Raw genomic sequence first — 17,358 nt, forward strand, 5'->3', positions numbered from 1 at the left:
TCTGCCCCTCCCCCTCCGCTTGTTATCGGTCTCTCACTTGCTCCCTCTCTAATAAAGAAATAAAATCTTAAAATAATAAATAAATAAATAAATAAAGATTATTAAGATACCAGGGAGAGGGAAAAAGCAACAAAATTTCAGGAAATTATAAAACACAAAGGACCTCAATTAATAGAGAAATTATGATGCTACCATAATATTGAATAATACAAGGTAAAACTGCCACTGTCTCCAATAAATCAAATAAAATTCCACAATTCCAATATGGTTTGGAATTGCTTCCCCCTCTCCCTTTGCTTGTGCGCTGTCTCCTTCTCTCACTCTCTGTCAAATAAAATTTTTAAAAAGACTGATTGATTGACTGATTGATTTGACAGATAGAGATCACAAGTAGGCAGAGAGGCAGGCAGAGAGAGAAAGGGAAGCGGGCTCCCCGCTGAGCAGAGAACCCGATGAGGGCTCGATCCCAGCACCCTGGGATCATGACCTGAGCTGAAGGCACAGGCTTTAACCCACTGAGCCACCCAGGTGCCTCAAATAAATAAATTCTTTAAAAAAAAAAAAAAAAAAAAGACAAGACAAGACTGACAGAATAGAGAACCTAAAGCAAATCTGATAGATGCAACATCACACACAAGTTGTGAAAGTACAGACCATTCAACAAATTGTTTGGTGTTGAGACACCTGCCTTTACATATATGGAAAAAAATTAGATTCCTATCATATTCTGTATATCAAATTAATTCCAGATGTATCAAAGACCCAAATCTGACATATAAAATTTTAAAGCTACCAGAAGACCTAGAAGTCTTTATAGCCTCAAGTAGGGGAGGGAGATAATAGGAAGCAGAGGAAATAGATTGACAAATGGCAGGTATCTTCATCTCTCAAGTAGAAAGTAATAATACCATCTATCACACATCAACAATTAGATTTAAATATGTCCAGTCCTTAGAACAATGCCTGATATACATTCTCTTAATAAATGTAAGCCTCTCTCATCTTGGTTCTTTTAGTTACTAGTTGTGTGAAACTGGGTAGGTAACTTTCATTACCTCACTTTCCTTACCACAAAATGGAGAAAACAAGAGTACCTACCTATGAAGTTCTTTTAAGAATTAAATGACTCTATATAAATAAAGTGTTTAGAACAGAAACTGATACACGTTAAGAGCTCAACAGAGCAAGAATATTGTATTACATTCACAAATAATCACCGCATTACATATGGAATAAATAGCATGTAAAAGTAACCAGAAGTACCAAATTAAGTGAATGCTTGGGATTTTATTTTATGTATTTCTTATTTTTTAAAAGTATTTGGAATCCAATGGGGGACCTGAACTCATGACCTGAGATCAAGAGCTGAGCTAAAATCAAGAGTTGGATGCTTAAACAACTGAGCCACCAGGTGCCCTATGACTCTGTTTTAGATGGTAGCTCTCGTAGCAATGGGAGAATGAAAAAGTGGGGGAAAAGCTACAGGCATAACAGTTAAAAGGTACTCTAACTGTTCCAGCCTAAACAAAGCAGTAATAATTGAAACAAGTTATAAAGGTAGATTCCACGGGATCTGAGAAAAGATAAGACCTGTAAAGACAGTGAGCAAGTGTCATCAATAATTTCTAGATTCCCAAGAAGATGAACATCAGTGTGGTGATGCAATTAATTTTGAGATGAGAGTGACAATATTGAGAACATTTTCCACCTTTTTTACTAAAAAATTATCCCTAATCCTCATTCTAATTATCTTAAAAGTTATCAATCAGCATCTAACTAAAACTTCATGCTTTCTAAAGGTAGGCCTTTGGAAATAACTGTTACCCTAACAGCTAATTTTCTAGCACATCATATAAAATTTCTTTAAAATCATTGCAGGGGAAAAAAAAAACCACCATTGCAGGTTTTATTATTTTCCATTATCATGCATATGTGTTTTAAATTCTCAAACAGACAAGCAACAAAAACTTTCTGGCTTCACACTAGCTCTATACTTACAAACATTTTCTTACCATGATTGGCTTGCCCTGAAATGTTTTAACTTCTTCTCTTAAATATTTAAAAGCCTGTTAACAAAGCAGAAAGGAACTTTTATTAGCATTCAAACATTTCATTAACGCCATCTTTATTCTATCAAAAGTTTGGTATTAGTAATCATGTCCAAACTAAACAATAAAAAATTCTGAAGTCAATTCCATTATGCAGGTGATAAGGAATGAGAAAGTAAAAACAGCCCAGCATAAGTTCACATTTACTGTAGATTAGCTACTATGGATTAATGCAGGAAAAGATGCACAAAAGTCAAAATAGACCCCAAATTTCACTACATATAATGGTTCAATCAGACACTTTTCTAAGATGAATAATTTAAAAAAAAAAAAAAAAAAAAAAAAAAAAACCAGAGGGGCGCCTTGCTGGCTCAGTTGGCGGAATATGCAATTCTTGATCTTGGGGTCATGATTTCGAGCCCCATACTGGGGGTAGAGTTTACTTTAAAAATCAATCAATTGGGGCGCCTGGGTGGCTCAGTGGGTTAAGCCGCTGCCTTCGGCTCAGGTCATGATCTCAGGGTCCTGGGATCGAGTCCCGCATCGGGCTCTCTGCTCAGCAGGGAGCCTGCTTCCCTCTCTCTCTCTCTCTGCCTGTCTGTCTACTTGTGATCTCTCTCTCTGTCAAATAAATAAATAAAATCTTTAAAAAAAAAAAAAAATCAATCAATTAGTGAGTGGTTTTAAAATGCTATTAGATATATTTTTGGTTTTCTTTTGTTTCAAGGGATTATTACTCTTTAAGTTGGATATGACAACAAAAGTAAAATCATTAATATCAAAATTCCAAGAATCAGAAAGGAAGTTACGTATTTATTGTGCGCCTAGTATGTACGTACTAGAAATACCAACTACTGAGTACATGGTTCCCAATCTTTAAATTAATTTTAAAATTGTTTTAATTTTTTTTACTGATAGGAAATAAACTTCTTAAATCGAAATTGAAAAAGCTTTAGGAAAATGATCAGAAAGGAAACCAATTAAGAAGCACAACCAAGGGATGCCTGGGTGGCTCAGTGGGTTAAGCATCTGCCTTCGGCTCAGGTCATGATCTCAGGGTCCTGGGATTGAGCCCCGCATCAGTCTCTCTGCTCAGAGGGGAGCCTGCTTCCCACCCCCACCCCCCGCCTACTTGTGATCTCTCTGTCAAATAAATAAATCTTTTTTTTAATAAAGATTTTATTTATTTATTTGACAGACAGAGATCACAAGCAGGCAGAGAGGCAGGCAGAGAGAGAGAGAGAGAGGAAGGAAAGCAGGCTCCCCGCTGAGCAGAGAGACCAATACGGCGCTCGATCCCAGGACCCTGAGATCATGACCTGAGCTGAAGGCAGATGCTTAACCCACTGAGCCATCCCGGTGCCCCTAAATAAATAAAATCTTAAGAAAAAAAAAAAGAAGAAGAAGCACAACCAAAAAGGTGAACAAGGTGCTCAATAGTCTTTACAAATACTGCCGTGAGCACATTATTTTCTCAGTTAAAATATACTACTACTTTTACCACCAGGACTTCAAATCAGAAGAAAAGTTTTCTTCTCACCTGCTGTGCATCTGTGTCTGACTGGAAAGTGATATACCAGTTGCTATTGTGTGCAAACTCACAGCTTATCACCTTTGGGCAGTTTTCATTCTTGAACAAAGCTTTAACTTCCTAAGAAAGAAAAACTTTAGTGTAAATTTTATATATGATTTAGAGATAGAATCTTATTTTAATATCAGCAAAACTGAAGCATTTCATCACACTCTTAGTGGCAAGCTAAATTTTCCTTAACAGTACAATCTTTCTAGACCTGCCATTATCCAAAAAATGAAAAGTATGTCCTCCATTAATATTTTCTAGTGCTTAGTATTTATTTGGATGCATTCTCATTCAATCCAGATGCTCTGTCTACACCAGAGTTACAGACACGAACTCTGTGCAAAAGTATCTTCCCTTTTCCATAACTGAAACTGAAATTCAATAACTGAAAACTGTAACAAATATATGCATTTTAAAAAAATTGATTACCAAAACTTAGAACTGTGTTTAACACAGTTTAACAGCTTGAAGAAGGAAGTTTATAAAAAGAAAAGAAAGAAAACAACTGGAAGTCAACATTAGTATCTCTAAACGGTTATAGAGAGAAAGAAAACATCTACTGAAATCCCATGCAGGATAAGACAGATTTAACCTGAAAACAATCCTGTTTTAAAGATCTTATCATATCCACTTTACAGGTGAGGAAATGGTAGCTCAAACTGTTTAACCTACTCATACTATCACAAACAAGAACTCAAACCCAGATTTGTATGCCTCCAAACTCCATTTTGTTTAATACCTATTTGAGTTCAATGAGAAATTCACTAATAACTAGTAATTCCCAAACATAAAGAATCTTACTAGGCTAAAATGCCCATAAAATACCAAAATATCACAAGGTATCCATTTTTAAAAAGGTAATTACTAAGCTGATGGGACAATCAATGTTCACAATGAAGTCTAACCTGTATTCTAACTCCCTCAAATTTTTACTACACTGAATTAAAAAAATAACATCTCTACTTATGATGAAATTTGCTCGGGTCAAATACTACTCGAAATAAGTAGTGTGCAACCAGCCGAGTTTTGTGACATTAGTGAAAGTGGTGAAATATCACCAAGTTCAGTTAATAAAATTCTCATCCAGTTCAGAATTACATTTCTATAGAACTATCTGTGGAACTGTTAGATTGCCATCCACTGATCTCTACCTTCAAAAATCCATAGATATTCTCTAACTATTTCTAATTCTCTGTGAAATGAATTGACTTATTTATTTAGATCTTTTTATTTTTAGCCTTTATTATTCTTTAGGAAGAGTTGTATATGTTTACAGATTAACTTTCCCAAGTATAAAAAAAGAAGTCTGGATCTAAAGTAATTTGTTCTACCTGATAGTAATTTTTCGTCACCACTCCAAATCTCTCATTTTAATGTGCATTTCAGGGACTACTGCCTAGGCTCTCTCTAGCTATCTTAGTCATCTGCACTTCCTTTACTATTTTTAATGAACAGTATGTTGCTGCCTTGTTCCTTTTCATTTATTGCTCTTCATGTGTGTGACCTGTTTATGTATTCAGAATATAAATTACAATAACTATAAAAATGATAGTACTGGCTAATCTTAGATCTGTTTTACATGCCAAGTACTGCTCTAAGTTTTTTATATACTAATTCACTTATATCTCACAATTTTATGAGTTATTACTATTATCCCATTTAACAGATGGAAAAAACCAAAGCAAAAGAGGTTAAGTAACTAACGCAAGGTCACAGAGCTATCAAGTAAAAAGCTGGAATTTAAATCCAGGCAGCCTGGCTCTAGAGTTCAGGCTCATATATTCTACACTGTTTCTTAATAATGCAAATATTCTTCCCATTGTGCAATTTTCCTTTCAATTTGTTACTTTTGACATATAGTTCATAATTTTAAATAGAACATCTCTCTAGTGACAGTTTCTTTTCTAATTTCTCTCACTGTTTCTAAGTTTAGGAAATCTTCATTCTGGAGAGTTAATACTGAATGAATCTGGGCAAAAAGATTAACTACTAATGTGCCAAGTTTGTTAGCTGGCAAGTCTAAAAATTCTTTTTTAAAGGCTAACCAATTACCACATATCAGCTACTAATTAGTCCTCTCCATCTTTAACTTACTATCATTAACATGCCAACTTAGTGTGAAGTCCTATGGTTTACTGGTTAAGAAACATGGGCTTTGGAATCACAGAGAGCGAGTTCAAATCAGATTCTGTCATTCAAACAGGCCATGTGACCTCAGGCAAGTTATTTAACTATACTAAGGCTCAGTTACTTTATTTGTAAAACAGAGATAACAAAACCTTAGGCTTCATATTACCATAAAGTACATGGTACAATACCTGGTAGAATCTATTAAATAAATGTTATCATAAATTCATTACTAAATCAAAGAGTCTATTTCAGGATTATATTGTTCCATTCAAATATTATTTTATTCCTGTACCTGTACCACACATTTATGACCACAACTCTGCTTTATATTTGCCGGCTAACAGAATTAAGTCTTGACTCTTATATTTTTCTTCTTCATTCCTAAGTGTATTCTTTCAGATGAATCCTCAAGTTCCCAAAAGAGCCTATTTATATTTTAATTGCTAGTCAAATGAACAAACTTAGAACTAGTAACACGGCAATACTCAGTCTACCATTCTAAGAACATGGAATTATCATCTTCCTCCTCCCTTTGTGCCATTCTTCCAGTGCTTCAGAATTTACAAAACAAAATTTATCCTATTCACATAATTGATATGAGGGCACTGACTTACACTTCGTTTATCTTCACTTTAAACAGTTAAAGAACACTTAACTTTAACAATGCTTAATAATTTACCTCTATAGGTGTTGTTTCAGGAATCTCTCTAAGAATCACAATACAACGCTTATGACTTGGTCTCACTTTCTCGCCCTTTTCATCAACTTGTACCATAGGAGAAGCTGAAATTTAAAAAAATGTTTCATTCAAAAGTGACAAGGTGAGATTTTAATATTGCCATTAAAAACTATTCATTTCTATTTCCAAGTGAATAAATTAGCAGAGGTTAATATCCTCAATAAATTAAATTGTAGAACCAAAGATTACAGTTGTAACAAAATATTTTGAAATTAATATAAAAGAAACACTGTCAAATGTTATTCTTTGAACAAATATATAAAGTACCTACTTTGTGTCTTGGCATTGGAAAACTTTTCAGGAGTATATAATACATAACTAACAAGGTAAAATTACCCTGTGTACAATTACTGAATTCTGGATTTCTGGAGATAAGAAGTGTATTAATCAGTGTATTTGCATTCCACTCTTGTAACTGGACTACAGTACTGCATTCTGACATACAAACAAATTCTTCTTAAAATTCAAGTCTAAGAGGCACTTAAAACCAAGAATTGAACTCAAATGATTATAACTTTCCTTCGATTTTAACAATTTATTCTTACAGACTATTACACACACTGAGAAGCCATCCTTTAGATGCTGATTTTGAGGAAATATCTAATGAAGATAGTATTATCTAACCAAAACTTTTATTTCTAGTCCCTTCAGAGATAATATGCCACATCTCTCTGAAGAAGTAGGTAGTGAGAATAAAAGGACAGGGAAGAAGAGCTGGGTTTAGGTACTAGGTTCTAGCCCTCCGAGGTAGAGGATTCTGCTAGTCTCTTGGCTGATTTTTTTCTGATGCCAAGACTGGGTTTTTTTTTTTTAAGAAACCACTGCACAAAAAGAGATTTCATAAATGTTTTTAGCCCTCTAAGAATGGAAATCTTCTACTCTCATAAAAGCCCATTATGGGACTTGGTATATTTAACTTTTAAACATTTTCAACAACATATTTCATATAAAAGTGAAGAGCTGCCTTTATTTGATCAAGTGGTTAAAACTTTGGTAAGGTTTGGGTGCCTGAGTGGCTCAGTGGGTTGAGCATCTGCCCTAGGCTCAGGTCACGATCTCAGGGTCCTGGAATTGAATCCCGCATTGGGCTCTCTGCTCGGCAGGGAGCCTGCTTCCTCCTCTCTCTCTGCCTGCCTCTTTGCCTACTTGTGATCTCTCTCTTATCAAATAAATAAATAAAATCTTAAAAAAAAAAAAAAAAAAACCTTTGGCAAGGTTCTGCTAAGAAAGGTTAGCAAGAAATCCTGATACAAGACACAAACACCATTAAAAATGCTTAAAACCTCAAATTCTTTACCAAACTTTAGAGAAGTATTTGTCAAACTACAGACTGCAATTCTTTAAATTGTGAAATCAATTTAGAAAAAAGTTAATTCCAAGCATTTAGTATTAATCTGAATAATTAACATTTCAGTTGTGTAGGGATATGTGGTGTGTGTACTGGGCTATAAGGTAAAATGTACTTATTACTTGGGTTCAAAAGTTTGAAACAATGCTTTAGAAAATGCAGTAATGATACATGTAACTTTCTAATAGCCCAGAAAACTGAGATTTAATTGCTTATTTTTGAGTAAGTGGGTATCAAGATGAACAACCAAGGTACAGAACTGATATAGAAGCTATATACCAAGTCAGTAAAAATAAAAAGATAAATTATTGGAACAGAAAAAACAGGGAGCTAACAATTCCCTGCCTGTGAGCACAGCTTAATGTATAGAATTGTGGAATCACTATGCTGTATATCTGAAAAAATACATTGCATGTCAACTACAATTTAATAAAAATAAATGGCCAATAAAAACAATTCCCTGCTTGACCAGAAATCAAAAGAAAACTTAGCTTTTATACTTTAAATAAAAAATAAGCTAAAAGGTATGATTTACATACATCTCAACACTTCAAGAATTAGATCAGGGTCTGTGGTCAGCTTTTTAATTTCTTCCATGTTGGCAACTGTCCAAATTGGTACGAACTGATCACTGTCCATTTGAGATATCAGGTAAAGATCCTTTGACAAATTTTCTCTGAAAGGAATAAACAAAAGCAAGAGTCCCATAAAGCAAAGAATTCTCAAAAATCATCTAAAGAGGTCCCTTATTCACTTCTGTCATTAAGTCTGGTTAAACAAAATTTTGCTACAGCAAATAACACTGTGAACTATGAAAATATATAATACATAACAAAGATACTCTAACAACTTTCATAATGTTTCTGAATCACAAATACATCATGCCCAAAAGTTTTGAACAAGAGAACCTTATGGAATTATACTGATATGGAAAGAGGCTTAATAAAATTTTACATACAGTGTAGCTCCATCTTATAAACGCTTTATCATTGATGTTAGAATATGCATATGGAGTTTAACTATAAAGGATTTAAAATTTCTGAATGTTTGTTATTTTTTAAGTATGTTTGACTTTTTACTTAAATTTAAAACATTTAAAAGATTCTTTAAGATACATTTCTAAAAAAGATCTAAACATTTCTATCTTACATATAAAATCTTATGTAACAAACTGAAGTAAAATCATACTCATTTGTCTTATTCACATTAGATCTTCAATTGAAGCAGTCTAGTTATAGTTTCAAGTTTTTGCTTAAAAGCCCCTTTTCTCAGTGACCCTATTTAAAACTGAAACCACCCAAGCAGTCTTGATTCCCCTTCTCTTGCTTACAGGGTTCTAAATTTTTTTCCATAGCACTTATCACTTAGCACACTTCTAAACTGTTTACTTCACTTAAAAAAAAAAAAAAATTATGCTTGTTTTGTCTCTTCCAGCCAGAACATAGGTTCCATGAAAAATCTTTGTTGTTCATAATGTATTTCAAGGCCCTAGTGCCTGGCAAAGGGTAGGGCCAAAGGTCTCTACACTCAAGTGTTGTTAAAATAAAGTAGCAATTACTTTTTTTTAAAGATTTTATTCATCCACTTTACAGAGGCCACAAATAGGCAGAGAGGCAGGCAAAAGAGAGGAGGAGGCAGGCTCCCTGCTGAACAGAGAGCCTGAGGCGGGGCTTGATCCCAGGACCGTGGGATCGTGACCTGAGCTGAAGGCAGTGGCTCAACCCACTGAGCCACCCAGCTGTCCAGTAGCAATTACTTTTTAAAAATTACAATTGTCAACAGGTTGTTTTGGGGGCAAAAAATAATAGAGAAGATACCAGCAAAGGTTAAACTCACTTTAGCATAAAAGGAGGAACATAGTAATATAGTAATAACACCTTTTTTTGCTGTTTATTAGAGAGGGGAGGAGAAGGAGAGGTAAAGGGAGAGGGACAGACAGAATCTTAGGCAGGCTCTATGCCCAAGACCCCGACGTGGGTATGATCTTACAACCCTGAGATCACGACCTGAGCTGACATCAAGAGCCAGACACTAAACTGAATAAGCCACCCAGGCTTACACAACTAAAAAGTTGTAGCCTGAACCAACTCTGACTTTCAGCATATCTGTTCTTATAAAAACTTGGTGAAACCTTTCTTCTTTTTTTAAGATTTTATTTGTCTGAAAAAGAGAGCAATCACAAGCACAGAGGAGGAGAGGTAGAGGGAGAAGCAGACTCCCTACTGAGCAGGGAGCCTCAGTGGGACTTGATCCGAGGACCCTAGGATCATGGCCTGAGCCAAACGCAGATGCTTAATGATTGAACCACCCAGGCATCCCAAACTTTTTTTTGAAAAGATTTTAACTTATTTGAGAGAGAGTGGGAGAGTGTGTGTATGCATGATCATACATGAGCAGGGGTAGGGTCAGAGGGAAAGGGAGAAGCAGACTCCATGCTGAGTGCAGAGCCTGATGTGGGGTTCCATCCCATGATGCTGAGGTCATAACATGAGCTGAAGTCAGATGCTTCACTGACTGAACCACTCAGGTGCCCCAACCTTGGTCAAACTCTTAAACTTCATCTCATCAGAATATTAAATTAATATATCAAATAAACATATCAAATTAATGGGTAGAAGTCACATTTGTGATTTGACTACTCATGACTAACACCTGATAGGTACTGGTAACAATTTTGTGAAGCCACAAGCATCAATCGCATAACTGGTTTGAACTGTGGTAGATCGTGGCAAACCAGTGTTCCTACTGCAACAACTAAAAAAGCCTGGCTAAATTACAAAAATCACATTTCTGGAGATGAAGGACAGAAACTACAAGAACAAAATAAAATTCCAGAAAGATGACCTTTCTTTTCTGAGGGGGTATGCAGATCCGGGAGTAGGGAGAAACGAGCAGAGCTTTAGGCAGTTGCACAGGACTGGCACTATGAATTGGAAACTAAAGGAGTGGGGCTCCCTGGGTGGCTCAGTGGGTTAAGCCTCTGCTTTCAGCTCAGGTCATGATCTCAAGGTCCTGGGATTGAGCCCCACGTCGGGCTCTCTGCTCAGCGGGTAGCCTGCTTCCCCCTCTCTGTCTGCCTACTTGTGATCTCTTCTCTATCAAATAAAAAAAATTAATAAATAAAAAATAAAATAAAAAAATTGAAAAAAGAAAACTAAAGGAGCTCCTAACGTACAGGAGATTTACCCCCACATAACATTTCCTGAGCTTTAAGAATGAAGGTGGGAGACTGGGAGCCAGGCTGAAAAGGCAGAGTAACATCTCTGTGGTTTTGTGGAAGTTCCAGTGAAAGGAAGAAACTTGCATCAAACACAAGACAGGTCTCCCCCCATCTCCCAAGACATTTGCCAGAATTTGAGGGTTACAGGGGAAGAAACTAAAGAACTAATCTCAAACCCCTCAAGAACAGGACTAAATCTCCCTTGGTGTTTCAGGATTGAGATAACAGAAAACAGACAACTCCTAAATCAAAAAACTAAAGACATCATGCCTAAGGAACAGAGATAAATCCGAAGCAGACTGAGTCTAATTAAAGTGGCTGCTTAGTCCTAACCCAGCTCAATTCCTGACTGGACTGAAGTAATCAATCCGCTTCTGCCTGTAAGAAAGCTCAAATCTTGTCTAGAGAGAAAAATCTTGTCATTTGCAGCTCATAGCTGCTTTTATATGTAATGTCTAGCATATAATCAAAATTTCTAAGACACGGAAAAAGGCAGAAAATTATGACAGAGAACCAAGAGAAAAAACTCAAATATAAGCAGACATACAAATGATCCAGCAGTAGGCAAAGATTTTTAAATAACTATGACAAGTATATTACAGAAAATGAATTCTATTGCAGGAACAAATGACTAACAACAGAAACTTCCACTTCCATCGTTTTATTCTGTACTAGACTACAAAGACCACAAAGGCAAAAAAGGAGGGGAAAAAGGAGGAGCTATTTAGAACAAAGTATCAATTAAAACTGAGTCAAGAGTATATTATGTGTAAAGAAATTAAGAAGTCTAAGGGCACCTGGCTGGCTCAGTCGGTAGAACATGGTATTCTTGACTGCAGGGTCATGAGTTCAAGCCCTATGGTGGGCATAGAGTTTATTTTAAAAAGTAAATAAATTTAAAAAAAAAAAAAAAGACATAAAGAAGTCTGATAAAATTCAAGGTTTCTAGTTTGAAAAATTTTTGGTTTACCAGTCCTACCTCTCACCACATATAAGAAAAACTGAAGGCATTACCTTTGCATACATATCCAGACTTGTTTATTTGGGTTCCAAATTTTAGTATATGTGCTGCTGAAGCGAGCACAAAACTTGTTTATTTTGGAAGGGGCAGTTTTACAATACTGAAGTTTTATGACATGTAGACTATAAATATGCCTACATAATTGTTATCAGTAAGTAAGACATCTCAAGGGGTGCCTGGGTGGCTCAGCTGGTTAAGTGTCTGACTCCTGGTTTTGGCTCAGGTCATAATTTCAGAGTCATGAGATTGAGGCCCATTTTAGGCTTGTGCTCAGCGCAGAGTTGGCTTCAAACTTCCTCCCTTCCCCTCTGCCCTTCCCCTTGCCCCATGCACATACTCTCTCTCAAAAATAAATAAAATCTTAAAAAAAAAAAAAAAAAAAAAAAAAAAAAGGCAGGGACTCCTGGGTGGCTCAGTCAGTTAAGCATCTGCCTTTGGCTCAGGTCATGATCCCAGGGTCCTGGGATCAAGTCCCACATCAGGCTCCCTGCTCTGCACAGAGCCTGGCTTCTTCCTCTGCCTGCTGCTCCCCCTGCTTATGCATGCTCTCTCACTCACACAAATAAATAAATAAAATCTTTAAAAAAAGGAAAAAGATAACCACTGTTTTGAGAACCCTAAACCTGAATATGTTTATAGGAAAAGTATCCAATAGCCAAAACAAAAGTAATCCAATCCAGTATTTCATACCTTTCTACTAAGACTAGATCCTTTGCATATCCAATTAGAGACTACATCTTTAAATTTAGTTAGGAAATATAATAAAGAATATACCAAAAAATAAGGGAAGTAGGGCGCTTGGGTGGCTCAGTGGGTTAAGCTGCTGCCTTCGGCTCAGGTCATGATCTCAGGGTCCTGGGATCGAGTCCCACATCGGGCTCTCTGCTCAGCGGGGAGCCTGCTTCCCTCTCTCTCTCTGCCTGCCTCTCTGTCTACTTGTGATCTCTGTCTGTCAAATAAATAAATAAAATATAAAAAAAAAAAAATAAGGAAAGTATTTTACTGAAGGAAATTAAAACCACCATTATTCCACTCTATTTCACAGGTATTTTACATCTACTAACCAAACAATTCAAAAAATGAGAAATCTTAATAAAAAAATATGAATAACATACCGGGAGAAACAGAATTCCAATTGTTTCTTCAGACATTCTTTTAGGTCTTCTGTAGAAATTGCTGAATTACTTTCTCCTGAAGGTAGAAAACAGAGGAAAAGCGTTAACAATAAATTACCATAATAGGCAATAAACATTACATATAGTTGTGCTCAGAATATGTCACGAAGTACACACAAATTAAAATTTACAAAACTATTATTTTTAAAGTCCAACTTAATTCTAACAAAGTCTAACTAATTTTAACCTATCTATTCTTTCTTTAGGTAGATTTCAGATCAGTTTAAAATTATTTTATCAGGTGCCTGGGTGGCTCAGTAGGTTAAAGCCTCTGCCTTCGGCTCAGGTCATGATCCCAGGGTCCTGGGATTGAGCCCTACACAGGGCTCTCTGCTTAGCAGAGAGCCTGGTTCCTCCTCTCTCTCTCTCTCTGCCTGCCTCTCTGCCTACTTGTGATCTTTGTCTGTCAAATAAATAAATAAAATCTTAAAAAAAATAAAATTATTTTATCAAGTAATGAACAAAGCACCATTAATACTAAAGGTACTTGGCTACCTTACTGTAAAACACTACCCTAAAAACTTTAAAAATGTTGTAACTACTTATTCCTTTAATGAAAGCTCAAAGAACAAAAGTAATAGTAATCTAAATAAGAAGTGACTAGCTAAATAAATTGGGATATATGTATCTATATCTATATTCTTGGTACTAAATCTGATTAGTCATACTTCAACTTTTATCTCTTAATACTCTTTTCATTCCTTGATTATAGAGCACTCTATCTTCCCAGGAATATTTAAAACACTCAAACATTCAAAAGATTAAAACAACTCTAATGCCCTCTATGCCTTCAATATTTAAACCCAGAACACGAGATTTTTTTTTTTTCAGAACTCAAGCCTAGAAAACCATCACTCTTTAATTAGAATCTTACATAAAACACTACAGACTCAAAGCATGTAATCTGTCCTCTTCTTTAAAAAAGCATTAGTGATTAAGTAGGCTAATTTCCTTTAAATAAAGACAACAGAATGTATATAAAAGTAAGTATTTTGTGCATGATTTTACCACTACCTTGTCTTAGTATTCAAGATTGAAAGTGATAGTAGATATTAGATTAACTACAGTAAAAATAAATATAAGAAGCATTCTATTTCTTTGTATATGCAATCCTTCTAATAAAAAATTCAACCACCCAAATGTGCTACCTAAAAATGAGCAATAACTTCATTTAACTTTTCAATGTCATTACAGGAAACTTATTAAAATACCAACTGGTTGCTACATTACTAAAACCAAATACTAAAACCAACTCTATGTTTAAAGTACCCAGTGGTTAGGTATATTAAGACCACAAGTAGGGAGAAGAACTACCACCTTAAATTAGTATATAGAAATACCACCCATGCCACTTCAGAAATCAACTCACAAGCTGACAAAACTTAGAAATCTAGTCTAAATATTTATAATAAATAAGGAAACTGAGGATAGAGGTTTATGTATCTTGACTGAAGTCACAGAACTAAGCAGCAATAGAATAGAGCACTCCCTATTACATTTGTTTTCCAAAGAGATCCCTTAAATTAGAAAAATTAAGTTAGGTAGTTGGGGTCTTTGGTCCATTTTTAGTTTCTTTTAAATCTCATCCATTTTAAATCTAAGCCAACTACTAACACATGCTACTTAAATAATTGTGAAAAAAAATTTCACAAGTTGGACTGTAGTAGAACCATTTAATACATACATAATACAGCCATTTTCTCAAAATTAATCCTGCAACTTCACATTTGTAAATGCACTCCACACTAAGAAAAGTAATGGGAAATTGACAGAACTTGCACTGATCCCAACTAACAGACTAAGAAACTTGGGCTCTCTGAAAAATCACAATTTAGTTCCCTTTTAACTATATTGACTATTTTTTCCTTATATCTTTAATTTCATACTTTTAATAGGACCTTTAAACATTCTTTTAAAATCACGTTTCATGTTTGTCATCTGAAAACAGTATTTATAAAAATAACAAAGCATTTCATTAACATAAAGTTCTTTTCAAATAAGAAAACGGATCGATCAATGCCAAAGTTTTATTAGAACAATGATAGAATGTAAAGGGAAAAACACTAGTGTACTGTATGTTCGTTTTACCAATAAAAGCATAAAGTTTACCAGAAATGTCATATATTTGGTAACTCAGATCTTCTGGCCCTAAAATCATTCCATCAGTTGATTCTTCAATGCTTATAGTATTTCTGGTGGTTTCACAAGATGAATACATTACTTCATATTCCTTACACATATCATCTGAAAGCTCTGTATTACCTGTATTAAAGAAAATATACTGAAAGTAAATAGGAATTCTTTAAATCCTATCTTTAGGAACTCTGGGCACTAAGTCTTCTATAGTAAGATTTTAAGGACTTTTCCCAGTTGAGATAATGTCCACATGGTTGTAGTAAGAGTTCTCTTCCTGAGGAAGATTAAAGTTTACCATTATGGACAAGCTAAAATGATTATCAACAGTTTAAACTCATATAGCACTATCTATGTGCAGCTTCTTGTACTTTATTCACTTGATTCTCAAGAAAATCCTATGCCAAAAGTAATTATTATTAATGTTTTACAGATGAAAGAAACAAGCACAGAGATGTTAGGTCATTTACCCAAAGTCAAACAGTGAGTAAACAGCATTGCCAATGATAATATATCAAAACTAATTTATAACTACCATATCATAAGTGAGTTAAATGCTAGACCCAAAGATAAAGCTACTATGTGAAATAGTGACAATTCATTCATACTAAAAGTAAAAACTGTGTACAAACTACATGTTAAACATTTATAAATATATTTAATCAAATAATCAAAAGATATACCCCCAAGTTCTATAAACCGATTTGGTCATTATTCAACCAAAAAATGATTTGTACTGATGAAACATTTAGGACGTACCCTCAGGATGAGACCCTGATGTGGCTGCTGTTTCATGCCAAGAGCTTTCAGTTCCATGAGTTACTTGAGTGGCATCACTATTTCCAGGAGGAATTTCTTGCCATACTTTGGCATTAGGATTTAAACCAGTTCCTTTAGATGTTACCTGCTAAATAATCAAATGATCTATTTGTAAACTTTAAAAGTAAATGCATTAAAATTACAAATTTAGATAACAGACTTTGATTTTAATTGAACATGAAGAAACCCCAATATTATTAAGTAATTTAATAACGAATATTAAATAAAATTGTAAAGTTTTGGGCTCATGTTGAAAATAAATCTTTTTTTTTTTAGAGAGACAGCGAGAGGGAACACAAACAGAGGGAGAGGAAGAAGTAGGCTTCCACTGAGCAGGGAGCCCGACATGGGGCTTGATCCCAGGACCCTGGGATCATGACCTGAGCCAAAGGGAGAGCCACACGGCACCCTGAAAATAAATTTTTTTAAGGAGATGGACTTGAAATGTTCATGTATAAAATTTACCTACCTATACAATAAAAAACATATATCCATAAACAATCAACAAAGAAATGCTGCTTTACCCCAATATACTTGCAAATGTCATAAAATGTATTCAAACTATTCAGTGATCTTTAGCATTATTTTTTTGTGTGTATTTATAGCAAACTGAGTTATCTAGAATGATTTTCCAGAGAATGTAATTTTTATTGCCATTTATCCTGTGACAGAGATCTTTGAGTCTGAATGATTCTATCACTGGAAATTTTTCCCAAATCAAAAAGAGCAGTCTGGGGCATCTGACAGACTCTGCGGGTAGATAGAGCATGCAACTCTTGATCTTGGAGTCATGAGTTCGAGCCTCATGGTGGGTGTATAGATTACTTAAAAATAAAATCTTTTTTTTTTTTTAAGATTTTATTTATTTATTTGACAGAGATCACAAGTAGGCAGAGAAGCAGGCAGAGAGGAGGAAGCAGCCGCCCTGCTGAGCAGAGAGCCTGATGCAGGGCTTGATCCCAGGACCCTGGAATCATGACCTGAGCCAAAGGCAGAGAGAGGCTTAACCCACTGAGCCACCCAGGCGCCCCTTAAAAATCTTAAAAAAAAAAAAAAAAAAACAAACAAACCCAAAACAGCAATCTGCCTTTTATTAGATTGTGTTTTTCCATTTGTCCTGAAAGTGTATATTCTTTTTTTTTTTTT

The 17,358-nt window shown here is 35.1% G+C and overlaps 1 protein-coding gene across 10 annotated transcripts in view; it reads right to left on the bottom strand.

Moving 5' to 3' along the window:
• LARP4 (La ribonucleoprotein 4) overlaps positions 1–17,358 on the bottom strand; it is a 223,105-nt gene that overhangs the window by 51,453 nt on the left and 154,294 nt on the right. For 9 of the 10 annotated variants that reach the window (XM_047740050.1, XM_047740051.1, XM_047740054.1 and 6 more), the window contains 7 exons: positions 16,153–16,300; positions 15,370–15,522; positions 13,201–13,276; positions 8,384–8,520; positions 6,437–6,540; positions 3,589–3,699; positions 2,013–2,066 (listed from right to left, as the gene is read on the bottom strand). In XM_047740050.1, coding sequence (XP_047596006.1) covers positions 2,013–2,066; positions 3,589–3,699; positions 6,437–6,540; positions 8,384–8,520; positions 13,201–13,276; positions 15,370–15,522; positions 16,153–16,300 — 783 coding nt within the window. The remainder of the gene's footprint in view (positions 1–2,012; positions 2,067–3,588; positions 3,700–6,436; positions 6,541–8,383; positions 8,521–13,200; positions 13,277–15,369; positions 15,523–16,152; positions 16,301–17,358) is intronic. The other variant, XM_047740049.1, reaches the window with a different exon arrangement.

This window comes from Lutra lutra, chromosome 8, assembly GCF_902655055.1.
Source record: "Lutra lutra chromosome 8, mLutLut1.2, whole genome shotgun sequence".
Taxonomy (NCBI): Eukaryota; Metazoa; Chordata; class Mammalia; order Carnivora; family Mustelidae; genus Lutra; species Lutra lutra.